The sequence below is a fragment of the Opisthorchis viverrini genome (assembly GCF_000715545.1).
Source record: "Opisthorchis viverrini unplaced genomic scaffold opera_v5_245, whole genome shotgun sequence".
NCBI lineage: Eukaryota > Metazoa > Platyhelminthes > Trematoda > Opisthorchiida > Opisthorchiidae > Opisthorchis > Opisthorchis viverrini.
In genome coordinates, this window is record NW_008751904.1 from 330,926 (window position 1) to 349,512 (window position 18,587).

Consider the following 18,587-nt stretch of genomic DNA (forward strand, 5'->3'; position numbering starts at 1 on the left):
TTTCTCGAAAATAGTCCAATTTGGGTTCAAGTAGAACATACGGTTGACGGAAACTCGGGGACTGTGCCTACCTGATGAAACCCAAGAAGGGCGAAACCGGTCTTGGGCTGTCGAAGAGTTTTCAGCAACCTTGTGAGTAGTTTCCCTTTATGAAATTCCTTCACTTTTGCTGACAGATACGACGCACTGCCAGCGGTAACTTTCGTAGAGATCAGCCATTGAAGTGCTCCATGCCGGGCGCACCATTTGCGAAAATAGCAGAAATCCTGGTAAACTACGCCTGAACAATTCCGTGACATGTAGCACACCATCTGTTGTAATCCTTAGGTGGGGTGGCAGTGATTGAATGTTTGACCTGAGGCAAATGTCAGGTTTCTGTACCCAAGTTCACAAGAAAAAATGACCGGCGTGATGCCGTACGCAGCGCGGTTGCTGGATACGATGTAGCAGCCTAGTCACAGGAACACACTAGCGAACTGATAAAGATAGCCGCATCCACCGTTGTTCACCAGAATCTGCCCAGTTTATTACTGCCTTTCACGCAAGCTACTGCCTAAAATGCGGCACCCATGCAGCCGTCTAACGAGCTAACCGAATTCGACCGGCCGCGCCACTGTCGCGGTAATAGGTGCAGCTAAAATGGATATGTATCATCGCACTCAACTGTCAGAACGTTGTGGGAAGTGAGTGTCGGAATCTCACATCGTGGCGGTTGTCACCAGATCCATGGGAGCCGATCAGACGGCTTCTAATCAACCCCATTTGTATTTTATCAGGAATATTATCTCATGAAATTTCATAATGATCGCTGTTTGTGAGCGTGATACTGGACCAAGTCACGATTCAAAGGTAGGCTGTTCCAAGTAGGAACATGGGAATCACTCGTTCGGTGAGATCTCATCCACACAAAATCAACGCAGGAATCTTCAATACCGACAGCATATCAGTGTTCAACAGGGATGCCCCGTGACCGTACAGCCACAATTTATCAGAAAGCTTCACTAAGAAAAGTGGATGGGAAAAGGGACTCGGTACTAGCTTAGGCCATGTCTCAGCCCTACAACAAAAATCCGTATTGTAGCCTGATACACATGCTCCTTGACATTCAGGAATGTGCCGGCTTACCGCCAGAGATATCTAAAATTAGCAGCCCTAGAGATTCGTGCATTGACCTCATCTGTCACACTACATTCGGAACTAATACAACTTCCAACATACATGGAACGCCCCACAATTTCGAGTGCCTCTCCTTAATTGATGTGTTCGATGACTACCTATCCAAGAGCATAACCTTATACTGTGTAGGTGCAGAGCGATGACTTTGGTCAGTTCATCCGAAAAATACCTGTGCCATTGTAGGAATAGTGGTTGTAGGCGGGCGCTAGACCTAGATGGCGGGATGATTATGGTCCTTGATTAAAAGCCTGTCTGAAAGGCAGCGGTATTTGGCGGGAACTGCCAGGGTACTACTCTCTAAAGCAAGGTGCAACGTGTTCCGACCTCCAACCCGGAAACTGTCCGTCACACCTCTAACCATTGAGACACCTGGTGTGTGTCGGACGTACACTCCCCACCATAGCCCAATGAGCCATGGAGATGTATAAATCGCGATTTCCCGTCTCTACGTGATGGGAACACGGTCCACCGCTCTTTAGGATCCATCAAACGAGTTGTTTAACCAAGCCAGTTTTTCAGGAAAGTTGGCTGACGTAGCAGTCTAACCCAAGTTGTTGGCTATCATTTGAGGTGTCTGCAACTCCATAGTACTAAAGTGTAACCCCGACTACTGATTATCCATCATTTAGTTTGGTCTCACCCAGGTCGTCAGCATGCTCTTATGGACATTAAAGTTCAACTGGAGCTAACTCGGTATATGCCGAGAAACTGGTTCGATCTCGTTGGGAAAAGCAGCGACGGAATCTGTTGACACGATTTCAGAACACTCCAAGCCGCGAATGGTTGTCCACCGAACTTCAAAGCCTCGACCATCAATAGCTCTTCGTTTCACGCTGATGGAACGCTAAGCTGCAGCAGACGAAATAGGGTAGTCAATAGAATCGCGGGGCTACCTCCGCACTGTGACACATTCGACCGACAAGAGTCAGCTAGCCCTATTCGATGTGGGACATGACGCTGAAGCCGGTGACTAACATCTCTTCTGCTATGAACAGCTGTGCCCAAATGCTCCACCTATTTGATGCATGTATATCATTCGGTATACCGCTCAGTCGTACCTTATACAGCCGGCCTCTATCGGTAAAACAGCCATATTTAAGTGAGGTCAGTGAGGAAAACCCAGTGTGTTTCAAACAACAAGAGGACAAAATCCAATGACTGTAGGACTGCACGACTTGTATTTGGCATCTGAAAAGTGTTTGTTGAGAGAAAAGGGGCCGAATGATGCTAGACCAAGTGGGGAAAGGGGTTAGCTACACCGCCATATAAGAGTAGCACATCATTGTGCACCGGTGATTTGCTTTCGTCGCTCCTCTGGTAGAGTTAGACCGACTTTTTCAAACCTTGCTTCCAGTTCCGGGCGGAAATGACGTATGAGACCCTGAAAAATGGTGGAAGAACGAATAAAGTTCGGTAGGTTGTGGATTCAGCACACAAAACCAAAAAATAGGAGGCATTATTTCTTAAGAGGAGGGTCAAGACCAAAAAGCGTCGGGAGTAATTTATTCCATTCTTGTGAGTGTACGCTAGACCGCCAGGCGAGAAGCCACCAACTTCCAGTGGAAAGGGGGAAAAAAGTAAACTTTGTCACATACCGGTGTTAGGCGGAACTCCACACGGATCCCTCTTTACCGCTCGCACTCAGGTGCTGCTACGGCCGAGAAGTCCATCCCACGCAAGACTGGCCAAGAATTCCGGACGCTTGCCGGTCCAGCATCAAGGCGAGCTCTGATTGGTCAAAAGTCTGGACCCAACGGCCAATCATGACTCAGTATTGGCCGAATGCCGGTTGCCAATGGCGCATCCAGAACGCGTCAGAATTTCCAGAAAGTAATTGCCGCCTAAGCTATATATATGAAGCGCTGTACAAGTGTTCCTGACTTCGTTATGGGCGTTGGTATACCTTGTGCACCTTTGTTTTAACGTGAACACTAGCTTGGGAGGCTCAGACTGAGAACTAAGCTGAGAGAAATACCGTTACTACAACCGGAGAAAGAGCAGGTCCCAAAAGTCACTCACACTATCTCCAGGAGTCTAACAATGCCGCAGAAGTGCAAAATTGGTCTACTATCTGAGTCACAGAACGCTCATGCGGACTTCAGACCACATTACCAATCAGTTGGCATTGAACGTTTGTCTGTATCCGACTGTCTGTCATCCCTTACAGTCAACGTTTCAGCTGGTGTGTGTTCACCGTATTTGTCCCGACAATACAGAGGCTTATAGATTGAAACTACCTGGTTGAGCTGCTCAACCGGTTGAGCTCAAACCGCGTGCGGAGTGCGCGGGGACAAATGACGGAAGTACCTGCGATGAGTGGAAGACCAACGAATTGTCTTTGAGCTTCGTACTGAGCATTGGTAATCTATAAAAAAGTGAAACTTTTGTCTGACCGTTTTACTCTGAAGTACTATCACTTTTGAACGTCAGTCATGCATACAATATCTTTTGTTGAGGGTCCCTCTTTCTCAGAAGGTCTGATAACCTGAAACGATTAAGAAAGCAGGACGGACAGACAATGAGCGTTTGAAACCTACAAGGACATTCATGCCTTGGTTATATGGACTCCCGAAAGTGGATAAGCAGGGCAGCCTTACCTGAAAATGACGAACCCTTGCACTGCATCCCAGTAGCCCATTGGTTGACTACGCTATTCGAACATGCATGCAAACAACCCTACGCACTTAATTTACGGATTCAATCCGGGAAATTCACAAATGTGCTCCCCTGGGGAGAACATAACTTAGTCATGTGATTCCATCTGCGGTGCTGAAATTGGCTTCAATATTCCAAACATATTTCTCAGGAAAAATACAACTGTTGAACAAATTCAACGTGCATTTTACGTTCGATAACGAAATTTATAGACATCAAGATGGAGATCTGCCAGGAGACCTCTGTTGGTCGAAATTAGCTTCCGAACGCTTCACCACCGTCTGGGGGGACGCGGTTGGTGCCAAAAAGTTGGCAAGCTGCTTTCACCTTCACGACGTGGATCCCAATAGAAAGTGAAACGAACAATTCAAATAATATCTACATGGACGAGCCCTCAGAATTTCGTTGAAATTCTACACAAACTGGACTTAGTTCTCTGTATAGCGAATAGGACCACGTGACATGCTATATTAAAAATTACAGCTGTCGGAAGTTTTAGGAGGGAACACAGAGCCTTTCGGACTTCGTTAGAAAACACATGCATCCGATACCAGTGACGGACAAAAGCTTACCATCACCAAAAAGCCAATGTATACAGGGCTAATTTTGAAGAACGACAGCGGTTCGGAGTGCATTACACATCGGATGAGACAGTCGCTCGGAACTATGAACACCACTGAACTGACGTTCTTGTTTTTCAGTTGGCCAGTGCTCAATACAAATCTCAAAGACAATTCATCTGTCCGTCGTGTAACCAGACGTTCGGCACACAGGACCAAATGTCATCGTCTGAAATTTCTCCGATTCGAGATCCAGAAGTGAGGCAACAACAAAATTCCAAGTCATCGTTAATCGGGTCTCAAACAGTTGACCCAAATAGCTCGGTAGTCGACTTTGAACTCGAGCGAATCAATTGGTATCGGACCACAGAGTCTAATTTCGTATGCACAGAAGCGACTGAGCGGGTCATCGATCGACCAACCAAGAGCAAACACCATTCTCATCACCTGACTGCTATTGAATGCTTCCGGTTGTCTGCACCAATTGGGCGTGCAGTTTCTGTTTGTTCGTTTCTTCAATTTTCGACTGTAAACGTCGATACGGACTTATCGAACACATACACGCTCACCGAACCGCGTAATCTTAGTCTCGTTAACAGCTTTTAGCCGTTCGGGAAGACGCGATGACGGTAACACATAAAACCACATCGATTTCTGGTTCTACAAAAAGTTTCACTGGTTCTAACTACCCTTTACTTAGGGAAATGACCACTATGGTGCTCGGAATATTGGTTTTGGACGGATTCTCGCCCCGAACTCTGAAGAAACACTTAGTTCAATGAAAACTTCAAGGACAAGTTACCTTTCTAGGGGCACCTAGGAGCACCGAGCTGACATTACGGGGGGTTGAGAGATAGTTCAGTTCTTACACCCTTTCGGTGCCTAGCTGTCATGCCACCCGAAGGAAGCACGAGGGCCAGGTGGGAAGTCGGGTTCGAACCACGGACCTTCCGGTCAATAAATTCGCGCTCTAACCACTAACCCATCTTGCCCTCTAGAGACTGTTGAGAGAGGTCGTGATCGTTCAGCACTACGGACGAGTTCGTAGTGGGCCCAGAGGTCCAGATTACAGCTATCCCCGTGCAAATAGAGGTTGGTTTCAGTTGGTCCCCTGAAACGTATTTCAATGGTGATATCCCTCCCCCTGAAGGGAACTGGTCCCCAACTCAGCAAAATATAATAAATTGGTGAGAATCTTTCCAACCACTCATCAATGGGAAACTCTTGCTGAGAGAAACCTTCCGGTAATAAATTCGCGCTCTAACCACTAACCCATCTTGCCCTCTAGAGACTGTTGAGAGAGGTCGTGATCGTTCAGCACTACGGACGAGTTCGTAGTGGGCCCAGAGGTCCAGATTACAGCTATCCCCGTGCAAATAGAGGTTGGTTTCAGTTGGTCCCCTGAAACGTATTTCAATGGTGATATCCCTCCCCCTGAAGGGAACTGGTCCCCAACTCAGCAAAATATAATAAATTGGTGAGAATCTTTCCAACCACTCATCAATGGGAAACTCTTGCTGAGAGAAGGCGGCCATTCTTCAGGTTAAAATTTACCAAACGGTAGGAAAAATTCAAGCCGTCTTTGATGGGTTTCACCATCAGTAGTCGTCACATAAAATGGCTATATTAGTTCTATATTTCTCCGAGCTCGCACACACTAATCCGAACCTATTGACCCGTTTTGTAGCATAGTAGGAACGAATGTAACACGGTGCAGGCACTGTCAACCGATTAATCAAAAGGAGCGGGCAGCATGACCTAGTTTGTCGACTTCATTGGGAAAGTAAATGGTAAGCCAAACAGGTTCAAGGGAATGTGTGGGCAGGTAAATCCGATCCTTTGAGAATCGGTGTAAAGTATAACTATTGTTGTTGTTGCTCATTACCTGCCTGCCTGTTCTTCTCTATCATGAACAAGAACACCTCTGAACAACAGGCAACATAACCAGTTTCAGTGGGTCCGGTTGAGGACTAGACAAGCCTACCCGACCTGATCAGTGGGAGTTCCTACAGTTAATCTGTTCAGATATGGACTCGATTCTGAAGCATATCACGTAAAATAAACTGCACAGTTGGTGGATATGTGGCCTTGTATGCTACACAAGTGCGAGTTATTAATAGTACTTATCAGCTGTTATTAGCTAATTAATATGGTGTTCACCTACCAAATAGTGGTCACGGGGCCTAGCTAGAATGCCGCCCGAAAGAAATACGAGAGATGAGATACTGCCAGGTTGCCCAAGTCTAGACAGAAACAGTCGAGATGCAGAGGTTGGGTTCGAACCACAGACCCTCCGGTCAGTAAATTCGCGCTCGAACCACTGAGCAATCTCGAGCTACCACACACCAATTCAAGCATCATGCTAAAGCTTTTCGACTTTGCGGCCCAGATTGGCTCTCCTTGCAGATAAAAATCGGGATTGGAAACTTCGAAATTAGTTGACGACACAAAAAACGCGTAACTGCAATCTGAAAAGTTACTTCAGGCAACACTTGCAGCAGAACCATATTAAGGCCCGTCAACCTGTTTATGAATTGAATACATAAAAAAAGAGGCCGATTTGAGCAAGAGGTGACGCGCTGAGTACGACCAAGACTGGTCATGCGAGCCCATGTCTTACCTGAACTGGCCACGCCGCCCCGTCAGCCAGAGCACAAATGGTATGTCCTTCCATCTGTTTCGATATTTCCCACAGCATATCGATTTCTCGCTTGTCCGCCTTGCCTTGCACTGGAATTTAAAGTGACAAACAATAACTCAAGGGGTCTAGGAGCACGTGATCCGTAGGTATTGATCGAGGAGAGTGAACTCACCGAAACGCCCCGTGATCTGGCGCAACCACCGACAGCCCTCACGACACGGAGTGCACTGACCACAGCTCTCGTGTTCGTAGAACTGCATGAGTCGATGAATGCAACGAACGACGTCAGCTGACTTGTTCATAACGATAATGGCTGCGGTGCCCAATCCAGATTTGGCCTCGATCAGTGAGTCAAAATCCATCAGGACTGTGGAACAGACGCTAAGAAGAAACAGCGGAAAAGGGTGTGATGATATCGATGACTATCAGAAACAAAGTATGAAGTGACTGTGGTCAGATCCTCAACGCCAGCAGCTTGGCCAGAGAAGCATCTAGGTGCTCTCTGCCTCTCAATATTCAAACAGTTCCGATGGGACTTCATTTACAAGACTCAACAATATGCTTTGGAGCACGTCTCCTATCAGCCAGTCAGCTTATCCGCCGTAAATCATGTGCCAAAGGTACTTTCGTTCCAGCTGCTACTTGAAAACGGAAGAACGTGGGAGATATAGCCAAGAATTGGGGGTAGTGGAAAAATCAGCTGACTTGACAAACCGGGCATTGAAAGCGACAGCTTTGGTGAACAAGTGCCACTGCCTGCGTGATAGAGCCACGTCTACCAATGTCACCAAATATTGATGAGCTGAGTCCCGGAGTACCCATTCAGAAAAGCGGTAGGTGTTGGCCCGACTAAGTTTACTGGTTAGTGTTTTCATACCTCGTTGCCGGACCGTCCGTATGTCGGTCGCTTTCACTCAGCTCAGGGCTGGGTGAAAAGATCTATGCAAACTAGACGGTCCTCTGGAACACAGGTATATGTAACCCCAACCCCACCCCATTCAGAGATAAAACCGGGGGGGGGAGGGGGAGGAGACATTCAGCATCACTCGAGAGGTCACACTAATTCGTGGATAACGGAAGACACTTCGGGAGTTACGTACCCCAAAGTCACTGTATTAAACTGCCACGACTTACGAATTGACTTATCTCAAGTTCGTAAGGCCAGTAATGCAATCGAAAGTAACATTGGTGTTTGAACAGATGCGTTTAAGCGGTTTCCCCTCCAGAGAAGTGACAGTATGAACGTAACTGATATTGGCTGATGACCATTCCTTGAGATCTTTCCAGTCGAGTGCACCAAGGGTCAGAAAAAATCCGACAATATCCATCATACTCTCGTTTCAAGTTGCACTGTGTCTTGTATAAATTCTCTGAACGAAGCGGTGAACTTAAAACATTTCCCAATAGATCGTGTTCGACTTTCGTAACGCGGGACGCCACAGTTCGTGGTTCTGATGGCTGTCCGTAGCCACACGAGAGGTTTGACGGACAACTACACCAAGAAAACCAAAAGGAAAAAAATCTCACTCTTTCGGGATAAGCGGAACGGAACTTCCACCGGGGATCACAGCCAACAAATTGTCCCATCCGCCAATAACTCCACCAGCATGCCGCTCGATGAGATCTTTCAGAGGAATAGACATTTCCTCTTCCACAGTGCATGGATTGTTCACGTGACCTACATGGGGAGAAGAAACATCAAAGCGCCGATGAAACAAGTGAATTGGACAGTCCAGATGACCGAACAATACAAAGTCTACCTACGTAGACCTACAACCACGGCCGTGTGAAAGCCCAGCAGGGATAGCTCCTCTAGTGCCTAGCTGCCAAACAAAGGCTGGGATTCTGCTGGGTGGCCAAAGCCTAGAAAAAACACATGAGATGCCCAGGTTGGGTTCGAACTACGGACCTACCGCTCACTAGTTTCGCGTCTTAACCACTAAGCCACCTCGAGCTCGCAGGGATCTGTTAGTAGGTAAACAGTAAGCGTGACGATGAAATCCACAATCAGCAACAGTAAAGGTGAGTAGAAAAGAGCTGCGAGGGATGGGAATACATGAAAGTGTCTGCACCAAACAAGCGTCACATTAATCATGGTCCACAAGACAATGCAGTAAACATGGCTGAAGTGAGAAATGCACTCACTTGCAAATCAATTTGGTTTTCATGAGATACTCAGCTGAATCTCTCGTTTATGATATTCTACAACTGAATGTGCTGCGATATCTGGAATGTCGTGCCAACTGAAACATGAGGCGGCCTGTGTGCAGCACATTCAGTTGCAGAATATAATAAACGAATGATTCAGTTGAGTCTCTCGTGAAAACCAAATTGATTTGCAAATGAGTGTATTTCTCGAAAACAGTCCAATTTGGGTTCAAGCAGAACATAAGGTTGACGGGAACTCGGGGACTGCGCCTACCTGATGAGCCCCAAGAAGGACGAAACCGGTCGTGAACTGTCGAAGAGTTTTCAGCAACTTTGTGAGTAGTTACCTTTATGGTTGAAGTGAATTGCACGCGGAGGACGCACTTTTGAGCGTAACATAAACTACTACATACCAACAACCAATCAACGCACCCAATCTACCTATATTCCACAACACTGTCAATATCTTCGGGCGTTCTACACTCGAAACAACCGTTACGAGAAAAAGAACTACACAGCCACGAGACTCTGGGTTACATGGGAAATCAAGAAACCTAACGACAACCAGCGAACTAATGGCATCAAAGGAAGAAAACTACGAAAAAAAGACCACTGAGTCAACCAATCAAGAGCTCAAAGCAAGAAGAAAACGACCGAATCACAACAACCACACACAGAACTATCAAATTGAATAGGCCCAACGAACCAACCAGACACAACAGATTGAAACCAACTCAGATTCACAGGCGTCCAATCAAACTACGCGAAGACCGCCTTCGGAGCTGTTTAGAAACTATACAAGCACAGGCAGGAGAAGAGGAAATCGCCCACTCACCCCCGCACTAACGATATCACCTCGATTGCTGATGAAACGCTTGCAATCCAACTGCCAAGCTCGGCGAACAGACCAACAACCAATCAGCACACCCTACCTATATTCCAGAACACCTACGTTCAGTCCAGGTGAACTTCCAATCCAACGGGATCTCTTCTAGAACCAAGTTGTAGCTGGCGCAGTTTCGTTCACCGATGACTTGGAAGGGGTAGGTAGCTGCGCATTACAGGCGGGAGCTGATAAATTGGTGCATAAATGCAGCACTGTCAGTGGGCTGTCAAGTGTAAGGGGAGTGGGAGAAGGAGCTATCATTGAAGGCAATAGCTTGGATGCACGAGCGCCACTGAGGGCGCGACTGGGGCATATCTGACAATGTCTCTAGCCATTGATGTGGCCCGTCTCGGGGTCCCCATCCAGGAAGACGGTAGTGACCAGCGCAGCTGAGTTTCCCGGTAATGGCTTTCATACTTCACTGCCAAGTCACTGTTTGACCGCCTATGGCTCTCTTCCACGCTTCACGTGGTAGTGCGAAAAGAGCCCTTCGAGGAAGTACGACGAGTACGCGGTTATTACAGCTGACAATGATGATGATAATGAGAACCAACTTAATTTACACCACACCAGTTCCAGTGTTCCAACAGTCCTGACTAGGATCCGAGAGATTTAATCGAGCACTATCCACACTGCTCCAGAAAACATATACTACTAACAAAGTGAACGCTAAGAGAACTGTATCTAAGCCTATTTAGGTGAAAGAAAAAATAGACACAACGATGGGACATCAGTGACCTGAAATGTTGAACAGTTTTGTCCCGTGATTTCGCTCGCGACCAAAACTAGCGAACCATTCCCCACCACGACGGCATATCGTTGGCGATACGGCTACCGTTTCCACATTGGTTACCGTCGTGGGACAACCAAAAAGACCAATATCGGCAGGAAACGGCGGTTTGAGGCGAGGTTTGCCCTGTAGAAGAAGAAGGCCAAACAGTGGAGACAAGTAAAGGAACGGAACGCCGAGCGATCGAGAAACAATGGTCGGCTCGTTACTAGAATGCAAGTTCGTTCCCCTGACTGTTGAGGTAACTGAACAGACGGTTGCATATACATGGAACAGACGAGGAGTGCAGCTACAATCATGGACCCCTACGGGACTGAGATGAAACAGACAATGAAACAAAGGGAAGAAGTTTTACGGGGCAGCTAGTTCGATAGTTCAGTGCAGTAGCCTCCGCTAAAATGTGTGCTTCTGAAGGGGGAGGGTCTAACTGTCATAGCTTTGGCTTACTGGAGGGATGACTTAAAAGTGTTCAACTGTTGTAATACACTCTCAGGATACTGAAACAATTACCGTTGTTCGTCTGGCTCGGTTAGCACTCAGTTCGTCCTCTGGAGAGACAAATAACAGTAACAGAAAAATAACCGTTCAGTTGTAGCACCCCGCCTGTGCCATGCCATACCATGTCATACCAGGTTTCTCAAGCTTAGGCAGGAGCAGTTGACGTGTTGGGGTTGGGTTTGGACTGCGGACCTACCGGTCAGTAAGTTCACCCCTTAACCACTCGAGCTCAGTCGAGTGAAACCGGATGACCTAACCACTCGAAGGATCATTTCCTTGGTACTGACTGATAGCCGAATGTAAGAAACCGGTTTTTTCGAACAAGACTGTTCGTAAGGAAACCCACAGACAGTTAATGTGTGCTGCTTGGCTCATTGGTTCAAACACACTCCGATAAGGCAGAATGAAAGCGATTTGAAACCTCCACACAAACCTGCGATGACCCTAGAAAAAACATTGTAGCGGGAGATCCCATAGGACATTGTTTGCTGGGGGTAATGAACGAAAAAAATCTCTCAGGTGTAACACCCCTCCGGTACCTAGCTGCCATGCTGCCCGAAGAAAGCATGAGGGCTGGCATACTGCCAGGTTGCCCAAGCCTAGACAGGGGAAGTCGAGAGGCAGAGGTCGGATTCGAACCACGGACCTTCTGTCAGTAAATTAGCACTCTAACCACTTGAGCCATCTCGCCCCTGTAAAAACGAGTGTGACACAACTGAAACGTTACCTTTTTTCAAAAAATGCCCTTCTAGCAAAGGAAACCTTCACATGTGTTCACATTACGTAAAAAAAAGTTACGAAGAATTGGCGGTAACAAATGGGATAAGGAAACATACCTGTTTTCCCTCAATCGACTCGATCAATGCCGTCTCTTCCCCGCAAATATACGCGCCAGCGCCACGGTGAACGTATACGTCGAAATCGTAGCCCGAACCACAGGCGTTTTTCCCCAAATAACCCGCGTCATAAGCCTAGGTGATGGGAAGATGGAGGGATGATTGGTGACTTAGAAGTGCTAGCTCACGCCTCGATTTGGCAATGAACTGACGACTACGGCACACGAGTTTGCAACAGCTGTGGGGGCTCATGGAAGCCAATCACACCAGCAACAAACCGTCTACTGAAAGTTCCAGCTTCCTTCAAGCGGAGAACTCGGTGAACTTACGTATGGGCAACCCGGTTTGAGCTCCCCGACGGGCGCGTCTTTATTAGTTTAGCAGTCATTGATTGGTCAGATTAGTAAAGTCACAATGGACACTTTTTACCTACACAGTTGTCAGACAACGCGTAATTAACGCGAGGACAGTCAGAAACCACGTCCTATCATCTGCACTTTCTCAGGCGCCCGTGACACTTCAACGAAATGGACTAATGGACTGTTGAGAACGGGACTGCGCCTACCTGATGAACCCCAAGAAGGGCGAAACCGGTCGTGGGCTGTCGATGGATTTTAAGCAACCTTATGAGTAGTACATTACAAAGATATACATGTATCGCGATATTTCAAATATCGTAGCGACTGAAACATGAGGCAGGTGGTGCAGCACATTCAGTTGCCTGGAAACATCACAAACAAGAGATTCAGCTGGGTTCCAGGTGAGTCTCTCGAAAGAACCAAATTAGTTTGCAGATGAGTGTATATTCGCTAATTTCGTGCAATCTGGTTTCAAGTAGAACATAAGGTTGACGGAAACCCGGGGACTGCGCCTACCTGATGAGCCCCAAGAAGAGCGAAACCGGTCGTGGGCTGTCGATGGATTTTCAGCAACCTTATGAGTAGTACATTACAAAAAACAAGCAAATTAAAATACATACCTTGGTGGGAAAAACGAAAACATCAACTCACCTCGCGGATAGCCAATTGCAAATTCGAGGCTTCGTTGTAAAATTCACCGCGAATATAAATGTAGGCTGCACACGCACCCATCGCTCGACCAGCGATAAGACAGCCTTCTACGAGGGTGTGGGGATCGTGGCGCATAATCTCACGGTCTTTACAGGTACCCGGTTCGCCCTCATCCGCATTCACAACCAGATATTTCGGTCTTTTCATATCAAAACAGAAGAAACCAAGAGTACGACAAAATTAAACTGGGTTTAAAGTAAAGTTCTATGGGGTTCACAAGCAATGAAAGGGCAAACTCACCTCCCATCGCTTGGTTTATTCATAAAACTCCACTTCATTCCAGAAGGGAAACCTGCACCACCACGTCCACGTAGGCCAGACTTCTTCACCTCTCCAATGATCCAATCTGGTCCCTTCAGTAGAATCTCTTTGGTTTTATACCAGTGTCCCTGTACAGATAGTTGAAGGGAAAATGGGCAAGAGCCCTACCCGTTGCATGGATCCTTTAAGATGCCAGTCATGGCGTCCGTACAGGTTAGTGAATATGCGGTCCTCATCAGACAGAGGGCCGTAAGTAGTCTACACTGGATGAGTGTTGTGAATGAAATCAACGATACCTTTGTCGCCGTCGGCGCTGGGTTCGTTGATAGGGAGGCGCCGCACAACTTAACGACCAGCTGCGCAGTACCTAAACACACAGAGAGATAGCACACCAGTAGAAAGAAAACATATTCAGTGCCAAAAAGACTATACACTCCGAACAGTTGAATACGCTTTAATCAGATTCAAACTAGTCGGGGGCGAGATGGCTGTGGTGAGAGCGCGACTTTACCGACTTGAAGGTCCGTGGTATAAACCTGACTTCTGTCCAGGCTTGGGCAACCTGACGGTATCCCAGCCCTCGTGCTTCCTTCGGGTAGCATGGTAGTTAGCCGCCGAAAGGGAGCTACAGTTGAACAATCTTTTAAACAAGTCTTTTACCTGTGAAGAAACAGTTGTGATCGAAATAACCACTTATGAATGCAACAACAGAGGAAACTGCCAGCTGTATACCTCAAGGATTTTATTTCTGATGTATACAACCATCAGATAGTCACTCCAGAGTTCTCCCTACAATACAGTATATCTTAAGCTGATACGTGGTGTAAGTGTTCCGTTTTCACATGATGACATCCTTAAAAACTAGCAGATAAATCGGTAAAGCGAAAATCGAGCGATCTGGCTAGCTGAGTCTCCCCAGAAATAGTAGTCGATTAGACCCAAGAGTTAAGTGATGTTGGAAATGCGGTATCGGTTAGTCACTACACGGCCAAACACGGTGAGGATAGCAATGCTCATCTGCAAAACGAAACTCCCAATGAATGTAGTAACCATAGAAGCACCAGTCTGACTCCCGTCGTAACAAGGATTCTGTTGTAACTGACTCTTGGCAGCAAGCGACATATCAGTCCACGAGCAGTAGATGGGATTTCAGCCGTACAGATGCCACGGGGATCGTTATTTCACATCCCGCTTGAAGATAGGGCAGCACCATATGCACAAATGATCCACGGACCTGGTGTTTTTTGGCTTTAAGGGTGCGTACATTTTTGTCGGTCAGTCGGACCACCCATACAAAACAGGATGGCGTGGCTTGGCTGCGGCAATCTTTTGGTGCGGTGCTGCCGCACAACTCGAATGTACGAAGGTTGAGGTACTGCTAGGTTACCATGCTTAAACAGAAGTAGTTGAAAAGTCGGTTTGAGCCATAGGCCTTCTTGTCCGTAACTTCGGGCCTTAACCGCTGAACTACCTTGACCTAGGACTGTATTGGTGGCAAGTTGATGCCAAGTGCCTGTTTATTGTTCATTACTGTGCTGGCGATGAACACACGTATTTGATGAGCCTGCAGCTTCTCTGTCAGACGTTGCCATCGTGACCAAGTGCTTACCACTTACGTGCAAACGACTACTTCCTTAGACGGTAATAGTCGGCCTCATGGGCACATACTGCCCAGGTACGGCAATCGACTATCAGCGTGTTCCCACCGGAACCACGCAATGCTCCAGAGGCACTGATGGTCAAACACAGACTCTCTGAAGATCTTTCACAAACAGCGCACACGTCTCTGATTCACACAGTAGGACAGGTCAGACCAGGGCATTGTACAGAAAGGCTGTCACGTCGGTGGTACAGATATCGGATGTTTGCAAAGGGTGCCCTGGCCTTCACAATTCGGGAAGTGGAATCGTCCTCCACCTGTCAGCCGGGACTTATGTAACTGTTCAGATAGACGAACTTACCAATTACACCGGTTGTTTCTCCTGCAAGACCGACTCTCGAATTTGATACCACACAACCTTGCAGTTACACCATACAGGTGCAAAGCGCATAGCGAACTGTGCAAGAAAATTCTTAAGGTTATTTGAAATCGTTTGCATTTAAAAAACTGCTACAACAGGAGCAATATCTTCGGCGTACTCAATGTCTCTGAGCGGAAGCCCCAGGAGCATTTCGATCCTTGAGGCAGGTAAAGAAGATTCTAGCATCACATTGGTTACGAAACCAGAGAGGAAGGTCGACAGGGGACACTCTTAGTTGATATCAGCGGATGTGCAGAACTCAGGGGAGAGCTTGCGGCAGACTTGTACGCGTCCACTATAGGAAACATATATGGCCTGTACACGTGACAGCAGGTGGCTATAGGCATTGTTATTCAAAGTGCTCCATCCATCGGCCGCGCAACTTTGATCCTTGATGGCTTCGCTCACAGAGGTTTATGGGGGCCAGTCGCACGGATCAACTGAAATAATCTTCGGACATTACCGGCTTTCCGGGCCTCTTGCATCTTCTTAACCTTCTGTGTCTACAAGGTGTATGCTCACTTTCACTTGATGTCTGATGATTCATCGGGCCAAATTATGTTCTGGACGTCTGGGAACATTCCTCGGAAATTCAAACAGTGCCACTATTCTGTCTGATACCCAGTGCTTGAGCGGGTCTTATAGCGCCGTGCAACAAGCAATCCCGGCACTGTGTAAAGGGGTGGCGAACTTGCTTCAGCACGGATTTAAATTCGACGATGGAACAGCTCGAAGACTCCAGAAGATGATTTTGATAAACCCGTCGAACCGCGGAATCTTCCAGTTGTGAGCGACTTTTATGGATTCTTACGCCGCCATGGGATATGAAGGGAGAAGCAAATCCGTACGAACGCCTGGTCCGAATGCATAAATGTGTTCCGAAACAATTGGCGATCAGACAGTGAGTCGCGACATCGGTAACTGATGGCAATGTGATCAGTTAGGGCTAGTGGCTGGCGAGCTGTTCACGAATACCATGCGAGCAAACGACTTCGGTTATTTTGAAAGTTGGGGCTGCATAAAAATAGTCTGCGGACTGCATGTAGCTGGAGCATTCCTTCGCCGTTATCAGTACGTACCGAATCCAATCCAACTGGAGCACCAAACTGAGCCTTAGGATCGCCGATACTCTCCTGTGCATTCGGATCTCCGGCAACAACGGCATATAAACTTTGAGTCCGTTGTAACAGGGCATTCTATGCGTCTTAAAACTCGTCTTTGATGGTATAAGAACTACAGTGGCTTAAAGCGTAAGAGGACACGACAACCAGACAGTGATCTACTTCCTGCTTGTAAGATTCCTTCACAGACGTTGCGCAAACCATCACACCATGGTAAGGTCCAGTCTCCTCGTGATGGGGTTGCGAGATGGCTCAGTGGTTGGAGCGCCAATTTACTGACCAGAAGGTCCGTGGTCTGAACACGACCCCTGCCTCTCGAATTCACCTGTCTAGGCTTGAGCAACCTGGCAGTATCTCAGTCTTCATGCATCCTTCTGGTGGAATGGTATTTAGGCACCGAAAGGATGTTACAGCTGAACAATTTCGATTTTCCGGCCTGGGTAACCGGAAGGTATCCATTGCCCAAACAGCTTTCTGTCCACCAATGTCTCTCCCTAATCACTCCTTATCCTAAAAACAAAGCTTGCTAGATGGCTTGATTGTCAATTACCTGAGACATATGCTTCATACACTCATCTCAATCCACGAAGTCGTTTCTACATAGGAGCTTTCAACGTTCATACCCCATGTCTGACTGGTAGTCCAAACCTTATACTCCCTTAAAATTGACGTATGCCGGGTTTCTGAAACGGAAACATGCCACCGCTTATGCCTCCATTCTAACACTTTAGAATTTCATCTCTTCTGCCCTATCGCACCACAACATGAATACTTTCTCCACAGGTTCCAGCACCAGGATTAACCGCTTTGTTCGCCAGGCGTCACGCTCAGCTGTAGCTTCTGCTCGTGCGACCTCACTAACAACCAAAAACACCTCGAGGTCCGCTTTCAAATCCTATCTGTGCATCTCTGGTGACGCGGAGGCTACTGCAACTTGGCACGCCAGTGTTAGTAGTGTGTTGAGCCATCGAGCGAGAGCATCTCTACTGGATTTGATACCCGCTGATAGTCGATTCTGCACGGCTCGTTCGGCAAAGTTTGCGAACGAATCTCGAAAAAGCAAGGCCCGTCGCTTCCTGTTTGTTGTCTGCTTACGCCCCAACCGACTGTGGCTCGGAATCTGCCAAAGGCTCCCCCATTCTTACACTTTCAAGTTTTATTTCTTCTGCCTTATCGCACCACAACATGAATACTTTCTCCACGGGTCCCAGCACCAGGATTAACCGCTTTGTTCGCTAAGCGTCACGCTCAGCTGCAGCTTCTGTTCGTGCGACTTCACTAAAAAACCAAAAACACCTCGAGGTCCGCTTTCAAATCCTCTCTGTGCACATCTGGTGACGAGGAGGCTACTGCAACTTGGCACGCCAGTGTTAGTAGTGTGTTGAGCCATCGAGCGAGAGCATCTCTACTGGATTTGATACCCGCTGATAGTCGATTCTGCACGGCTCGTTCGGCAAAGTTTGCGAACGAATCTCGAAAAAGCAAGGCCCGTCGCTTCCTGTTTGTTGTCTGCTTACGCCCCAACCGACTGTGGCTCGGAATCGGCCAGAGGCTCTTTTACAACGGGACAAACACTCAGATATCTTTGTGATTGCTAGTGGTATGAATGCACAGGTGGGTAGGCTTGAGGCTGCTTAGGCCGTCAGATGGTCGTCTTGTGTTAGACATGAGACGCACGGACAACGGAAAGTACCTGTTTTTCAAGTATTCCTGGATTTCCGAGGCGCATTCGACTCGGTTGATCGGCCTGTTCTTCTTGAGACGCTTGCCCACCAAGGAATGCCCCGGAAGTTTGTAAACATAATACGTTCTTTGTATTCTCAGACTTCCGGACGTGTGAGAGTGTACGGAGAGCTCTCCAAAAGCTTCCGTACACAAAGCGGTGTCCGTCAGGGATGCCCACTCTCTCCATTCCTTTTCAACT

At 47.4% G+C, this 18,587-nt stretch overlaps 1 protein-coding gene across 1 annotated transcript in view; it reads right to left on the minus strand.

The window, feature by feature from the left end:
- Positions 1–2,337: 2,337 nt before the first annotated feature.
- Positions 2,338–18,587, minus strand: part of T265_08967 (hypothetical protein) — a gene marked incomplete at both ends in the record, with an annotated part of 26,019 nt that continues 9,769 nt past the window's right edge. The window contains 9 exons of the mRNA XM_009174914.1: positions 2,338–2,557; positions 7,012–7,121; positions 7,205–7,413; positions 8,560–8,710; positions 10,805–10,982; positions 12,191–12,325; positions 13,201–13,399; positions 13,501–13,649; positions 13,690–13,779. Coding sequence (XP_009173178.1) covers positions 2,456–2,557; positions 7,012–7,121; positions 7,205–7,413; positions 8,560–8,710; positions 10,805–10,982; positions 12,191–12,325; positions 13,201–13,399; positions 13,501–13,649; positions 13,690–13,779 — 1,323 coding nt within the window. The remainder of the gene's footprint in view (positions 2,558–7,011; positions 7,122–7,204; positions 7,414–8,559; positions 8,711–10,804; positions 10,983–12,190; positions 12,326–13,200; positions 13,400–13,500; positions 13,650–13,689; positions 13,780–18,587) is intronic.